This window comes from Pterocles gutturalis, unplaced genomic scaffold (genome assembly GCF_000699245.1).
Source record: "Pterocles gutturalis isolate BGI_N339 unplaced genomic scaffold, ASM69924v1 scaffold16653, whole genome shotgun sequence".
Classification (NCBI taxonomy): domain Eukaryota; kingdom Metazoa; phylum Chordata; class Aves; order Pterocliformes; family Pteroclidae; genus Pterocles; species Pterocles gutturalis.
The window spans coordinates 1,080-17,997 of NW_010118362.1; the positions used below are offsets into that span (position 1 = coordinate 1,080).

General features: G+C 44.5%; 1 protein-coding gene across 1 annotated transcript; it reads left to right on the top strand.

Annotated features, from left to right (window-relative positions):
* Positions 1–754: 754 nt before the first annotated feature.
* Positions 755–14,405, top strand: LOC104463732 (fatty acid amide hydrolase-like; the record flags this gene model as incomplete). Its single annotated transcript, XM_010076184.1, has 18 exons — positions 755–792; positions 2,025–2,165; positions 3,730–3,792; positions 4,973–5,093; positions 5,524–5,616; positions 6,660–6,820; positions 7,896–7,981; positions 8,197–8,280; positions 9,490–9,552; positions 9,693–9,770; positions 9,864–9,952; positions 10,671–10,707; positions 11,955–12,103; positions 12,320–12,382; positions 12,676–12,751; positions 13,377–13,461; positions 13,644–13,731; positions 14,295–14,405. Coding segments are annotated over 18 exons (1,626 nt in total), but the record flags the coding sequence as incomplete, so codon positions are not given.
* Between the last annotated feature and the right edge of the window lie 2,513 nt (positions 14,406–16,918).

Sequence of the window (16,918 nt, forward strand, 5' to 3'; positions counted from 1 at the left end):
GTGCTGTTTTAGATTAGATGTAGATTAGGAGCAATGCATTTTCAAAAAGAGACTACAATTCTTATGTAATGTGTGAGGCAACCTATCACTTCATCTATGTAGGAGTGTGAGCCTTGCTTTAGACTTGTGTTGTATTTGTACATCCCTTAACATGTTTTTGAAGTCCATTTTTGAGCTATTAAGACAGTCTAGAACAAGGCTGGTCTCTTTGGGACTGCAGATATTGCTACACCAAGGTATTCAAGGGGTGTTTTCAGCTGTCTGCTACTCTGGAATCTCTTTCTCATGCTTTTCCAAGTTGATTTAGTTTACTGCAGCAGCTGGTTGAGCAACAGGAAAGATCCTAACAGTGGGATAAACAAAATAATAAGAAGCTTCTGCCTTATCCAATGTTTGCATAATCTGCAGAATATGATGAAACTAACTGATGGGAAATGCCTCTTAAGAGTGTTGCAGCCTGGAGCTGCAGGCTTTCCAGGCTGAGTCAGGGAAGGGCAAAAGGCAGGGGAGTCAGAAGAATACACTTTTTATAATTATGTAAATGTGAGCAGTGGGGGGGAAAGCATTTTGGGTCAATTTTGTGGCTTGAAATACAAGTATTTGTGCTATTTTTTTGCTACATAGCTGTCATTGCATGCTCTCTAGGGTGCTCAGAGACTGCAGCAATTGTGAGCACACTCAGCGTTCCTTGTCTAGTGAGGAAGGTGTTCAGGTCAAAGTTACTGCAAACATGTTTCTGCTTATGTTCTTCTAGGCTTTTGGACAGATCTTCTTACTACCACTCTTAATACGGTAAGAATGGGGAGTTTTTCTTTTTTTTTTTAAAGATGCTTGCATTGCACACCACTTGCAGATTACCTGAAATGATCTTTTCTAAGAGGGAAGCTGTGTAACTTGATTGGAGAGTGAGCGAGATTATGTCACAGATGTTATTTACTAGATTACTTTTTTAACTACTCTGTTTTGAGTGGGTCTCTATCAGGAGAAATTAACCTTTTTTCGTACTCAGCAGGTGCATGGGAACCGAATTCACCAGCTTGCCTCTTTGCCTTTGTGTTCTTTTGCTGAACAACAGTCTTTCTTTCCAAGTTTGCGGACGTGTGAATATGCTGTGTTTATCAACAGCAGTGGTAAAAGAATAGCAGTACTGGGGAAATGAGGCCAGACATGAAGTTCAGAGGTTTTAGTATGTTCTTTTAAAAGATATTCACTCTTTTAGGTCAGCCTTTTTTTCCTCCTTTGTCACTTAATTTTTTGTTTAGAACCTGTGCTTCCAAGCGTACATTGCACTAAGAGCCACTCATGTAAGAGGTGTCAGGAACCTCAGGCTCACGCTTGGCTCATGTAGTTTGACCATCATTTGATCAGTCATCTGTGCAGATCCCACAACGCTGAGAAACATATTAAACGCAATTGGTACCCCAGAGTTTTTACTTGGAGGGTGGGCTTTTTGAGTGAATCAAACCCTGACAAGTGTCACTGCTGTTATACAGCAGATCGTTCCTTGACATCTATGATAGGGCCTTGATGTCCTTCCTTTATTACGTGTTCCAAGCTCTGGACTTGGGCTGCAATTCCTGTTGTATTTGGTTGCAAGTGAACTATGTTGAAGCAGGTAATGGAAAAGTTTGAAGAGGTGCTTGTTTTAACAGGATTACTGCTTGAATGTATGCCTTATACTACTTTCTGTTTTTCTTTTCCTCTTTATTCCTGTCTGTATTGGTGTGTGGGTGATATGGCTAATTAAAGTGAATAAAAAACTTTCACCAGTTCTTTCCACACTTGAGTTTACGGAGGCTGGCTGACCTTATGTCAAGAGGTAGGAGGCTTTGTTAAGCAAGCAGAATGGATTTGGTGCTGCCTTTAGGAAAGGTGTGAGAGATTATCTTGTAACTGTTGTAACTGCCTGCTGTGAGAGCAGACTGCTAAAACAAAATGTTCTTGGGTAAGGTCCCCCCTGAACAGTCTGAAAAATTAGTCATGTTAGAGCTTGCAAACTCTAGCAGTGACTCTCTCCCTGTCAGGCTGAACAACTTCTCGCTCATGCGTTCACTTGACATTCATGAAGATCCCACGTTTTTCCCGGAGGTTGCTGCGAAGGTTACGGAAGACAAGTCTGAGGCTGAGAGCACTTCGGATATAATCAAGCGGCTGTTAGATGCAAGGTCAGTATGGGATGCCTAAGACTGGAATGGAGGAACACACATGTTGGCACTATTATATTAGTGGGAAGCTGCTGTCGTCAGTAATCTGGATTAAAATACTTTTCTACGCCTGGCTACTTTTTGAAACAAATTGTGCTGTCAGTCAGCTTTTCCTTTTGTAACTTATAAATCACCAGTAGTTAAAGCAATGTGAAGTTTCTACAAGCTTCAGGGAGTCTGCTTAGTGCAGGGAGAGACTAAATTCTGCCCCTGCCAGGGCTCTGGTTGCACTATTAGTGCAGATATACTTATTGGTTGACTAGTCAGCACATACATTTCTTTAAGTAAGTTTGCAGGTGTGCTGTTTCTTGCCTGCAAGGAATCTCAAAGAGAACACAGGGGTTGCTTGGAGGAGAGAAGGAACACAGGTTATAAAGAAAATGATCCACAGGAAATTAGACTTTGTTAGTTAGGTTGCTTGGATAAAAAGCCTTTTCAGCTTCTTGATTGTAGCCTGTACTTGATTAAATCGCACTAGATTCCAGGTGAAATGCTACTTAGGCTTATGTGTCCCGCTGAGGTGGAGCAGCTGGGCTGCTATGAATGCTCTCCTCATCTGGTTTTGTTCTTAGTTGTGGGCCTATCCAATAGTTACTACAGATGTCTGTGAGCTGAACTTCATCAGTGTCTGAAGTGTTTCACGGAGTAGGTTCTCTGTGTGTATTTCTGCTTTTAGCAAGACTAAGCTTGCTCCCTGTTTGAGTTATTAAGCTGGATCAAGGAAAACCTTTCAGCTCCTTCACTTTAGAGGGAGGGATGTATTTCTCTGTTTCCTGCAGGTGTTGGTTAGGGTGAGTGCAGCCTTCCCCAGCCATGTCCCCAGCAGTACCAGTGATATATTATAGTGCCTGTTACAGGGCATGTTCCTGGAGCTTTGCGTCTCCCCTGCACAGGAGTGCCATACACTGTCCTGTTTCAGGGTATGGCTTCTGGGTTGGGTGATGATACGGAGACATCATAGGAGTAGTAACTGTAGCTATCTCTTCAGATGGTTTTATATTCATCCTGTTGTGATGAGAAATGGCTTATCTCTTATGTATTAGAGCCACTGACTTAGTTTTTAAGCAGTTTGCCTATGTGTGCTGCTTAGTGTCTTTTCCTCTCTGCTGCCTGTGCTGCTGGCTATCTTTGGTTGAACTTGTGACAGATCCTGGGAGTAGGTTTACCAGAATATTCTAGCTATTCTATAATGCTTCAGTGGTGAGTAGCATGTATTAATGTAAACCTGGAATAGATTTTGAACAGTTTAGCGACTGCTGTATTGCAGTAGAAATATGAAGCAAATAGAACATGTCAGCAAGACTAACCTCTTATTTGTGTAGCACCCTTGGTGTCTTGCATGTGTGCAAGGAGCCTAACAGAGTGTGAGATGAAATGCGGAGGCTAGTGGTTGAAACAGTGACCAGCAGGTTTACTGTGAGTGAGTGGTGCCCAGCCTGCATTGGACTGTGATACTGAAGTCTGCAGCTCTAAGCAGAGGTGGCTTTGACAGTTCATAGTTGCCCCTTTAATCCTTTCTTTGCAGGTCTGATTCTTCTAGCAATGGGTTTTGCTTCAAAGGGATCAAAGACTACCTGGACTGCTACCGGTAAGTGAAATTCTGATCTGGGAACAACCTGTCTTGCACATTCCCCTGCTGTGGGCTGCTACTCTCCCATAAGCTCTCAGGCATCTCTTTGTTACAATTGTCCTTGAGGTACCACTGTTTAGCATCACCCTCTGCAGTCCTTTTCCTCTAATAGAATAACAAAGCAAAGCCAACTGGGAGAGCTAGCACAGCTTTTACAAGCCCTGCAAGGATATTTAAATTCTGTTTTCCTTGGCTTATTGTCAGTTCTCGCTGGGAGAGATTTTGACGTACCTTGTTTGCCCAAACAGGTGAGTGAGAAGGAGAGGGAGGTTCATCTGGATGATGTGAGTTGCACATACTGTGGGTCTCTGAAGAATTCCGTGGTTCCCCAGCTGCTTCTGCTCCTGTGAGCAGTTTGCCTGCTGTCACCCGGTAAACATGTCCAGCTTGGGAAGAGCTGGAAGCACATCCCCGACTCTGAGGTTATGTGAGCTGTTGTCTGCTCAGTATCTCCTGGTTGCCTCTGGGACATGTGCCAGATGTGGGGCACTCAGATAAATCCTCTTGTGCTCCTGGCACTTGTTCCTGAAGGGCTGCCTCTGCCAGCAGGCTGCAGCCTTGGAGCAAGAGGCTGACACTGCAGTCAGATGTTGTAGGTGCATCCTCTGGCTGTGAGGCTTTCATGTCAGCCAGAGATAGATGTGTTTGTAGTAGAACGTAGCTTTTTGCCAGGAGGGAGGGAAAGCTTGTTTGTTAAAGGTAGGTTATGACAGTACTGCTGTGAGCCCCTTCTCTGTAACAGGAGGCCTGTATAAAGGGGGCTGTATTCTTGGTCTTAGCTGATGATAGTGGGAGTTTCCTAGCCTCAGGCTTTCAGGAGCTTGAGGGTTCCATGTAAAGCTGTCAGCTGTCCTTCCCTGTTTGTCTGGTGGTTCAGGAATATCTGGATAACTCTCCTAGCTCCTGCCCCTACTCTAGGGGTTGGGGGTGTGCCATGTAGGCTAATTCTCCCCTTAAGGAAGGGACTCTTCTGTCTTTATGGTGTCAGTGGTGTCAAAGTCATCACCACACACAGATTCTTACCTAGTTCTTGCTTACAGCTGTGACAGCTGTCATCCTGCTACATGAGAGACAAATCCTGTGTGTGGATGTGGTGTGGGGGTCTTGTAACAAGGTCCCAACTTCTCCTGTCCTGTAGGAGTGGGAAGCTGACGCCATCTCAGGTAGCAAAGAACATCATTGCCATGCTGGAGGACTGCGACAAATCCACGCCCCCACTCAGAGCGATAGTGCAATGGGACCAGGAACAAATAATGCTGGTAATGTCTGCCTCTGGTAGGAAAGGGGCCTCTGCCACCCCAAGAGCAGTAGCATCTATTAGAAGGGGCAAAGGCTCTTCTGCTGATACATTGCACAGAAAAATATGTACATTTTTTCCTCCCTCCTTCTGTGGAGAAATACAGACATGTTTGCTTTCCTTCCTGCAGAGAGAGGTAGCGTTAAAGCAATCTGTTTCCTGCTGGATGACTATTTTTACAATAGGACCTCTGTGCTTATGTGCCATCCATTAGCATAGATGCTTCCAAATAGTAGTTTCCCATCAGCATATAGTGGAAGAATAAAGAAACTTTCATACTTTGGTGTGGTAGCAGCCTGAGAAAGCCATTTTTGGTATCTGTTCTGATACTGGTAATGACCTTCAGCTCAACTATATATGTATAACATACTTTTTTTTTTTTCTCTGTGCAGATGGCTGAGGCCTCCACTGCTCGTTACAGAAATAAATGTACCTTGTCTTATCTGGATGGCATCCCAGTGTGTCTGAAAGAAGAGTTCAAAGTGGTGAGTTTCCTTGTCTAGATGTCAGTTCATGCTGCAGGTGGTCAACCTGGACAACTCACTGCGACAAGGTTTTAAGGCCAACTCCTTAGCAGAAGCCTGAGAATATGTTTGTAATAAGGAGCAGTATGTGGGTTTGTAATGAGTAGGATTAACAAGTTTTGCCAGGTGAAGATGAATCTTGGGTACAGCAGATGTGTTCCATATCTTGTACTGATCTCTTTAATCCATGGGGAGCAGAGAGTTGGGGTGGGAAACAGTCCCTTTTATGATTAAATGAGTGCATAAAAGCATCTGTAGTGGTGAATGTAACTGTCTGTAATTCTCAGGCTGACTCTGCTCCATTGGCAAAGCATCTCTCTCTTCTTATGTAAAGGACGTGTGTCAGAATTATGCAAGTTGCTTTGAAAATCCCCACTCACAAGGAGTTTTGCCTGTGGCCTAAAAACAGTTACTATTAAATGCTCCTGGCAGTGGAATCAAGCTGTCATAAGCTCTGCAGAGACCTACTCATAGGGTGGGAGTCCTGTTTATGTACAGATTCTTCCATTGCTGCATCAAAGTGAAGAGTACTTAGCATACCCTGAAAATGAGTCCATCTGGCATTTTGGCATTCATCTGATCTCGGTGTCTTGCTTCAAAGCACTGCAGATCTGAAATGCTGCAGCTCTGTCTATAGAAAAATGGAAAATGGAGCTCCTGTGTCCTGTGGGAACAAGGTGACTGTTTTTGAACTTCTGGGCATAGCAATTGCATTACTGCAAGGAGGCAGACTTTTTGACCATCTACATGTTTCTGCTTTTCTGTATAATGGCATTAAAAGCACTCCTCTGCATGGGAGAAGGATCAAATATTGAAGGTTTAAGCGTCCCTCCTAACAGAAGGATATCCAACAAAGAATAAGAGGAAGAGTGAAGCTTCCTAGCCCTTACCTCTGTGGGCCCTAATGTCTGGGATCTGTTGTGGGGTTGCAGCGTGTGTGTGAAGCATGCACATGTGCCTGCCTACCTTGCCAGGGTTTAATAATAAAGTGTCTTCTTGCTAAGGTACCTTACCATCACCGAGTGGGAACAGTGTATCTTGGGACAGAGCCCGAAACAGAAGATGCTACTGTGACCAAGAAGCTGCGAGAGGCGGGAGCTATCGTTATTGGGGTCTCAAACATGCATGAGCTAGGGACTGGAACAACTGGATGCAACCCTAATAGGTAAAAAACCCTTTCCTCTCTCTTCCCCCCCCCGATCTAGAAAGACCTAAAAGTCTCCCCAGAACTGACGGGAAGGGTACAAAAATAGGGCAAGCATGTGAGAATAAAACTGACAGGAGCACCTTGTGCAGGGAGAAACCTGGGTGTTTGAAAACCCAGCATTGTAGATTCGAGGGTCAGAGTAGCTGTGGAAGCCTGGAGGCTCTTGAAACCAAAGGAAGGAGTGGGTCCAAGTGGTGTCTGCTGAGTAAGGAACTTGGTTTGCAGGCCTTACAGGCCTGGAGATGTGAATGTTTACAGGATGAGTGGTAGGCAAAAGCAGTGACAGAAAACAAATGAATGGTAATCTAATGCTCAGTCACAGTAATGGCTAAAAGCCCAGAACAGTGAGGAAAGGTACAGTCATCTTAGGAGAATGTAGTGTTTTTATTTCCTAGCTTAAACAGGTTCACTGGAACTAGCCAAGCTGAGAGCTGCTGTTCCACAGCAATGGTCCTCACATCCTTGATAAGCCACGTGCAGAGTCACACTTCTTGCCTGTGCAGCTGTATGGAACTGGGGTCCACCTCAGCAGCAACAACATGCCAGGGCATTTCCTTACTGTGAGGTCAGCCAGATACTCTGCTGCTTTGCAGGTCTCTTTGGTGTCTAGGGACCATGGTCAGAGACTTTGGGAGCTGCTGCTCTGGGATAAAGGGTAGAGCTGCAGATGCTGACTTGCTTGTCTGTAATAATTGCTGGCCACCAACTGCTACACCTTTTGGAATTGCATAGTGCACTGTGGCATGCAGCAATGGCACACTGCTGTTGCAGACAGAAGAACTGGAGTGGCATCCACTCTCTTGCTTTGAGTCTGTCTCTTTTGGATAGGCTGCTTATGGTAACAAGAGATTGGACTCTGAGGCAGAAGTCTTTTTTGCATCTTGTTTTCTAGGGACATAGCACTCTCTGGGATGAAATGGTATCTCTTTACTAAGAGATCAGAATCCCTGAGCTGTGTTTCTGGATCTTTTCCTGCCCAGTAGCACACACAGTCATTCCTAGGAAAAGATTCAACACTATTTGTCTGCTTCAGGTACCACAAGATCCCTAGGAATCCCTACGAGCCTAACCACTTCACAGGTGGGAGCTCCAGTGGGTCAGCAGCAGCTGTAGCAGCAGGTAGGTGGTCCTAAATGGAGTTCAGGGGTGGTGGGAGGAAAGTTGTGAGCCGAAGTACCTTGGGCATTTAGTTTTTGTGAGGGGGTTTAGAAGCTGGAGGGAACTCCTAGCTGAACAGAGAGCTCTGTGTGCTGTTCTAGCTACAGCTGCTGGTAGAATGGACAGGGCAACAGTGGGTCTCTCTGATCACAGGCCAATGTGTGTTTTTTTTGTAGGTCTCTGCCCGGTGGCTATTGGCACAGATGGAGGCGGCTCTGTGAGGATTCCTGCTTCGTTCTGTGGTGTGGTGGGGCTGAAAGGTAGAGCCTTTTAGTCATGGAGGGGATGTGTGTCTTGTTTGCTGTATCAGATAGAATGCCACAAACAAGTCAGGCACATTAATTCCTGTCAAAGAAAACTTGACCAGAGAGACTCTGGAGTGTAACACCCTGGGAGTCATGTGGTTGGACTGGCAGAGTGGAAGTATTCTCAGTACTGGTTATTGAACAGATGTTCAAAAAAGCCTAATTTACTTAACTTACCTAAGACATGCTAAACAAAACACATGTGCTGTTTTTCTTTCTACCCACTCATCCCTCTTCAATCTTCCTTCTTTGCTAGGAGGTGTTCCCAACATAGTTGGGAATCTGTAGTGAGCTGGTGAAAAGCATCTCCACCCACCATGTTTTGCCATCACCCCAATTATATGGAGAGGCTGATGCTGCCCAGATTTGTATCTGGTAACAGGCTTGTATGAAACCAGGATGTAGCCATTCCCTTGTATTTCAGTGTTACCAGAAGTAGCAATGCAGTTTTTACGGTAAGAATTAATGTAATCAAGGAGGATGTGCAGAGGACATAAGAAATGCACAGGGCAGTGTTTACAGTATGGAAGATGGCAAGGCAAGATTGTCACTTGGAAGGGATGCTGGCTTTTGGGAATGGTTTATCATTCTAGAAGGATCTCGGCTGCTTCATCTGAGACCAGATGTTCAGCCATTGCTCTGTTGTTCCATCCTTCACAAGTGATCAGCTTGATTAATCTTGATTCATCTGAGGAAGATTGAAAAAATGTAACTGGTCAGAAAGGTGATACAAGTACTCACAGAAGACAACTGGTGTTAGGTGTGAAGTCTCACTGGTGAAGAGGGTGGGATCTCCCAGGAGGCTGGTATCTCCTGCTGTTGATTATCCTGCTCCTGCCTCTGTGTCCTCCATATAGTAGATGCTGCTTCTGCATATTTAAATGCATGTGTTTGAAAATGTCCCTGCACATATTTCCCCTTGACTAAATAATTTATGGTGGAAACCAGTTTCACTATTTGCTGCATGCATCTGTTTCACTGATGAAACAGATCATGGTCAGCAGAACAGGGTACTGAAAGATGAGTGACTGAGCTCTGAAACAGCTGATATAAAGTGACTGGCAGGAGTGTGTTGCTTACTGACTGAGTGTACCAGAGCCATCTAGCTCAGATCATACCAGCAGCTGCTGGTTTCTAGCTAACTGCCCATTTCTTTTTCTCTAGGTACATTTGGGCGCATCAGTTGTCATGGCAGCTTGCCACTCTCCTACTCTACAGTCAGTGTAGGTAAGAGGACTTGTGCTCCACTTCAGGGACCTTACTGTGTGGTGTTCTCACCAGGGAGGCAATCTGTGCCTACAAAAGACCTTGTGAAGAAGGTACTATTTACCCCTTGTCACATTTTTTAACTGATCTTTCTTTTACAGGCCCTATCTGTACCTCAGTGGCAGATGCAGCCATTGTTTACAGTATCCTTGCTGAGCCAGATCCCCTCTATCCATATGGTAAGTGAGACTTCTCCCTCCCTGAGCCCAGGTGCTCTACCTTCCTAGAGGCATCCTAGATAAAAAGGAGGAACTCTTGTTTGTTCCCTGCAGGCCTAAAACAGCCCAAAGCAACCCTATCTGGGATGTGTGCTCCTGACCTGAAAGGCTTAAAACTGGGAGTGGATTGGACATTTTTTAAGGTTGTCTGTTCTCTTTCTTTCTGCTGCTTTACAAAATGAGATTTTAAAGTAATTCAGTGCATTCACTGTTGTCTTGCCTGTCATCATTAGAGCTTCTCATATTTAGTCCTATAATTGGAAGAGAATATAGCCTGAGTGAAAACATAGATTTTTACCTAAGGGAGTCTTTTGAGTAAAAGTCTGTTGAAGGCATGAGGAAAGGTAACAGCCATATCATTCATGGCAGTATGCTTCCTCATACTGCTGTTTCTATTGGAAGCAATGCTTCTGAACTGATTACAGAAGGCAGTTAATTTAAAATTCAATGAGGAAAATTAGTGTATTGATTTGGTGACAATGCTGTAGCCGCTGTGTGGTATTTCATCATTCCAATATAGAAAATGGGCTTGCAAGCTAGTACCACTTGGCAATTGTAATGCAACCCCACAAATGTGCTCAGGATTTCCTCACAGGAGGAAAACAAGGACTCTTTCTGGCTTTGCCCTGGTGCAGAGGAGGAATATCCTCTCCTCTGGATGACCTTTTCCTTAGGAGTATCACGTGCAAGCTGTTCTCTTAGAGCAGGTGGCCTAAAGCAGTCCTGAAGGGCTGTGTTTCACTACCATTAGGGACAGGAACAAGGAAAGCTCCATGAGGACCAAAATCCTGGTGAGTGTGCTCACCAAGGAGAGGAGGGCAGTTACTAAAGTCTACTTAGTGCTTTCCTCTTTTTCTCTAGGCATGTGATGCTGAAGTCCTGTCCATCTGTGAGAAAGGTAAAGAGGAAAAGTCTGTAAGTCTTCTATTCTGCCTGATGTCATGGTATCGGTGCTCCTCTTATGTATGCATTAAAAAAGATCTTGTCTGAAGTCCTTAAAGGCAGATGCTTAAAGAAGTCTGGCTGAACAAACAGCAGTAGCTTTGTATTAGGGAAGCCCTTCTGACTGCTGAGGGTTAAAAAGCTTGGCAGTTGTAGGCTTGTCAGGTGACAATGGAAGAATGCAGTCCAGTGTGCTAAGCCTCTGTCTGTATAAAGACTGATCTGTGCTCAGTAATACTTACTTTGCAAGCTTTAATGGTAAGACTTAAGGGGGGGACTTGTTTCACAACATAATTTTCAGTAGGAAAGACAGTGCTAGGTCTTTTGTGATGTATCCAGTCCTCTGATACTTCCTTGAAATCAGACAAATGGTGCCTTTAGGGTGGCTTTGTCAGATTTTAGACTAAGCAAAATTGACCCTGGTGAGTACTTGGGGGTGTGGGAGAAAGACTCTACAATGCCTGGTGTAGTAGTTGGCCTCCTATGCATTGGAGCTAAGATAGTTCACAGTATTCAGGCTTTGTTTGCATGGATTTTCTTCAGACTCATTATTTCCATAGACACTCATGCTTCTACATGTGTAGGCTTCTCTTAGGAGAGATGCACCATAAGCCAGTGAAATAGGCAAGCTTGAGTATTTATGAAGAAGCTGGGGTCAAAGAAAGAAGGGGATTCTTTTTAGACTGCAAAAGATTAACTTTTCCCAAAGTCTTGGTGTTCAGGATTTAGTGAACCTGTACTGTTGACCTGGTCTCTTGTGTATCCCCTGGGTTCCTCTACCGCTACAGTTCGGAAGAGGTGTTGAATGGGAATCTCATGATGCTAAATAATCACTTCATGCTGACAGAATACCAGTCATGTCAAGTGCTTAGGGAAGCATTGTCAGGCCACCATTACTCTTTGGGTTAACTGAGGGGCTAGAAGGAGGACATGAACTTGCCTGAAATGTAGCGGGTAAGTTAGGAACCTGTCTGCAAGCCTCTACCCCTGCCCTGTTGGAACATTGAGATCTAGTTAGGCTGAAGGCTTTGAACTATGAGAAGCAGCTGCAGCAGTCTGCATGCCGCGTGATGCACTGAAGATGCTTGCCTTGTAATGGCCTATGGAGTCTCTAACTTCTCTAGGTGGTGGGGACTCACAGTGCTTCCATGAAGTTTGGTGAACTCAGGGATGCTGTCTGTGCTTTACCTGTTCTATATGCAGCTGTGCAGCACCTGCAGAGTTTGGGAGCCAGTGTGGTTGAAGTGTCTCTTCCAGAGATAGAGGAAGTGCGAGTAGCACATGTGATCTGCATTCTCAGTGAGATGAGGGACTTCCTGCAACCTGACTTCAATAAACATTTCCAGGAAATGGTAAGTAGCAGCAGCTTGGGTCAGGGGCAGTAGTTGTCCTGGCTGATACAGAACAAGTGTCCTGTCAGTGAAAAACCTAAGGCTCTCCTGCTTTTTCTGTGACAAACCACCTCTTGGATGAGTGCTGATACGGGAGAGCAGACCTGGAAGAGAACTCCTGGGTTGTCACATTCAGTTTCTTGCAAGCAGAGCCATGATTGATGTTTTCTCTTTCAGAATTTGGACACTCGGGCTAACCTGGCCTTGGCTTCCCAGTTCACAGCTCTGGATTATATTACGGTAAGGAACATAATGTGGTGAAGGCTGAAGGAAGGCACCTAGTGAAATTGTAAAGGTGTGGGGTAGAGGATTCTCTTAACCTCCCCATACATGTGGTCTGCTATGAAAGCACACTGAATGGTGGGGCATCACAGGGGACACCTGGACTGGCATCCTGCATCTCAATTCCAAACTGCAGGAATGGTGTCATCTTTTGCAAAGGCATAGGCTCTCATGGGCAGAGTCTGTCAACATCAGACATGAGCCTCATGAATCAAGAGGGCCCAGTCAGACAGTAGTCTCTCTGCTTGCAGGCGAATCGACAGAGAACTCGGAGCATGAGATTTTTGCAAGAGGTCTTCACCACTGTGAACTGTATCCTTACACCAGGTATTGGCAGCCAAAGAGCTGGTCCCCAACAGCTGTGTGGTACATTTTAAGACCAGTCACTCCATTAACTTTCCCTCCCCAATTTTAAGAGGATGACTTTTGAACAAATACTTTGCCTCAAGCCTTTAGAAGATAATGCAGCCTGGGTAGAAAGACTGCTGTGTATTTCTAGCCTTACTGCCTATATCCATGGCAATGAGAAGCTCCTTCTTGGTACTTGAAACACGAGCTGCAAAACCAGCACATTTACACAGGAGGGACTGGACATCTACTTATGTATACTTATGTTTCTAAATAGAAACTAACTGCTTAATTCATAAGTCCCAGTGACTTGATTGCATTCCAAGGGCATGCGTTTGCGACACCAGTGTATACCAAACATGTGGCTTTAATGAACTGAGATGTTCCTTGAAGATTGCCCACTTGCCTGATTGTTCTTTTGTTCTTTAAGCACTGGGTCAGGTTGCCTAGAGAAGCTGAGGAATATCCATCCCTGGGGGTATTCAAAAGCCATTCGGACATGGTCCTGGGCAACCTGGTCTAGCTCACCATCCTTGAGACAGGAGGTTAGACAAGATGATCTCAGGTCCCTTTCAATCTCAATAATTGTGTGATTTCTCCACAGCTGTTGCTTGCACTGCCCCAAGAATCTATGAATCTGACCTCTTGACTGGGAGCAGCGATATGTCCTTCACAGTCCGTTCCATGAGGTAAGAAGAGTGCTGCTTGCACTACGGAAGGAAAAGTTTGGGAACAGATGGAGACTAGCTGCACTAACTGAAGGAGCTCAGGCTGTAGAGCAGGAGAGATCGGTCCTAGCTGCCTCTCCCAAAAAAAGGATGACTTTGCTACTGTCCCAAGGTAGGAATGCTGATGAAAGCTTTTCCCCCAGGTTCGTGCAGCTTGGTAACTTCACTGGGATTCCAGGCCTTGTGGTCCCCATTGGATATTCTACTGCTGGGCTTCCCATCAGCATCCAGGTGAGTATTGTCTCTTTGTGAATGCTGGGTCACAAAATCCCCAGCTGGCTTTGTCCTAAACCACTATAACCACAGCATACTTGAGGAGTTGGCAGGTATTGGTAACAAAAGTTTTAACTTGTGGGCGAAGAGATTTGCCTCAGAGTAACTCACTCCTGCATGGCAGAGAGACTCTTCAGGTATCTGGGAAACAGATTTCTCTTTCTCCCTGTCTACTTGCATCTGTACCCAATATTTGTCACTACTCTTTCCTCTCTTTTTCTCATTTCTGTAACTTTAGAAGGCCTTCCATCTTGAAATGGGTCTCATGTAAATGAAAGGTCCCTGTCTTGTAATTAAAAGTCACACAGCTGCCTTTATCCCAAATGCAGTAATGCCATACTTACTGGAGTAAAAGGGAAAAGCATGTGTCCTTTAGGTGCTGTTGGAGGGGGAAAAAAATTACGTTTTCCAGGGCTTTCAAGAGCATCTGTACATGATGATGGATGATGGTACTTTTTGGGGTTTTTTTTGGTTTTGGGGTTTTTTTTCTTTCCCCTCTTCCTTTCTCTCTGCCTCTCCAGGTCATGGCAAAATGGTGGGATGAAGCTGTTCTCCTGAGGATTGGCCTGAAGCTAGAGCAGTTCCGTTACCAGACCAAAAAACCATCCATTTATTACGACATCCTTGCATGACAGAGTGACCAAGATGGGGAATGTCTCTTTTTTTCCTAGTTTGACCTGACCAAGTATTAGAGTGGACTTGTTTTCAATGTTCATCTGACTAAGGCTTAGTAGCAGGCCTGGTTGAGGATTGGAGAAGAATGGGGAGGCACTGATGCTGAGCAGACATAATTTCTGCTCCCTGTTTGTTATTGAATGGTGTAGTTTATACTGGGGAGTCCAACTGCACTAGCTAGTTCTTCACTGTGTTTTTGCCATAGGGGAAGCTGCAACTACCTTCTGCAACTTCTTTCCTGGTAGGGGTCTTGTGTAAAGACAGGAAGACAACTGCAGTGACAGGACTGCATGTGGACAGTTCATACTACTGTGTGGAATGGTACAATCTGTAGATCTTAAACCTTCTCACAGAACTCCTCCTGCTCCAGGCTATAACAAAGGTACTGTTTTGAGGGGGAGAGGTAGCAAATAATGCCTAGCTCCCTTGGAATGAGGAGGACCTTCACACACCTACCACTAGGTGTTGTGTGTTTTGGCCCCTAGAAAGCTACAGGCTTTCTATTTTGTTCTGAGGGACTATGGAAGTGTCACTGTGCTTCTGTCCCTTTTGCTGCAAACCGTCTAAGGTCAGTCTGTTACACAAAGTATGAGTGTGCTCGCTGTGCAAGTAGTTCTACCTACCTCCAGCCTTACATGCAAGGGGAGGAAAAAGCAGAGTGTGAACCCTCATCAGCTCTGTGACCCAAAGCCCTGGTTCAGGGTTCTGGCTTTCTGTTGCACATCTCTATTTCCCAATAGAGGAAGCTTGGAGAGCTGCTTTTCTCCCACTGGTTGCTTTAGTATAAGCCTACTATCATTTAGGTGTCCAACTGGAAGAAACTACTTCATAATACTGTGAAATACTGTTTAAGGGGTGCTGAGGCAGCTATTACAAATAGGTAAAACTTGTTAGGAAATGCTACTGCAAGAATTGAAACTGGGTGCAAGAAAGGTGTTGCACAAAGCCATATCCAGCAAAGAGCCTGCTCTAGATAAGAAGCCAGCCCCCTCTTATCCCAAATGGACTTCCTGAAATAATCAAGGTAGAATTAAGACATGGATTAAAGATGAGGCTATCCTACATTAAGCATGACATGGCTCTAAGCCACAATATTGTGTTTCATTGAAAGACCCCAGACTGTAAACTTGCCAAGCATCTGTGTGCTGCTGGCAGCACTAGGGCCACGTGAAAGGTAAGAAAAGTCCCAGGAGTACCCAAAGCTAAGCACATGCTTGGTTTGGAGTAGCTTGCAGTAAATGCTCAGAGGCATCTCCTGTTGCCTACCTCATCAGCTATCCTGGGTTTGTCATCAGGCTGCTGGAGAAGCTGTCCTTCAGCAAGGAACAGAGAAGATCCCTGTGTTCTTTCTTAGCTTGGAAGGAAAGAAGGAACAGAAAGTAGCTGCAGTTTCTCCCAAACTCTGTACAGTTTGGTTCCCCCCCCCCCATACATATCCACTCCTTAAATGGAGCTAGCACTTTACTAATGGCTAGAGTTAGGGCAGATGGCATCTGAATGTAAGAACATTGCATTGCAGTCTCCTCCTTAATTACTTGAGTTAAAGCATCAACTATCATCAGCTGTCACCAGCATCCACAATTAAATTCATTATAGGGTTGATATTGTCTTTTATCTTCAATTCCTCTATGGTGATACTGCCACAACTATTTTTTCACTAGATTGTAGAATAGTTCAGCTTTATGAAGAAAAGTTTAAAAGCACAGTATTTCCTCTATTATTAATGATGAGTTATTAAACACTGCCAACATATCTTAGAGTGGAACACTGCTGAAATGCATTGTATAGCAATAAGGGAGTTGGTAAGTGTTTGACAAGAATAAATTCCTGTCAGGAGCATTACTGCTTGAAGGAAATAGCTGAATATTCCCTAATTTAATGCTACTAATTAAGGGATTAGAGATGGATGTTTAAAATATTCAGTTACCATCCTGCTAGATTAAGCTATTTATTTCAAGTCCCTTCCCCAAATCATACACTACCCTAAAATGATAATTTCAATATTTAGTTCATTGTCTGGGCAGAGTGAGGAAGCTCAGGTTGCTAGGGGATGAGATAGGAGTAAAGAGTGTTATTTTTTTAATAAAATCATACTTGCATCCTGGTAACAGTAGGAAGAAGAAAGGAGAGCTTTTACTGACTGACAGTAACAGTCTGCCTTTCTGCACCCTGCTTCCTCCCTTTCCCTAAACCGCTATCATATCAGTGCCTATTTCCAGTGCAAGACTTCCCTCGTACTGAGGTTACTAAGATAAACTTTACTCATCCTGGTGAAAGGTCCCCATGTTTCCTTTCTTCCCCTGGCCGTTAGCTTATCCAAGTTCTACATCAGACCAGTTCCTAATTAACAGCAGTTCCATCCCCACAGTATGCAATAGCAAGGCAGTTGTGTGAGCAAAGCGGACACAGTGACCACACACACAATGCTGTTGCTTCACATAGATATATGTATGGGTATAGATATACGGTA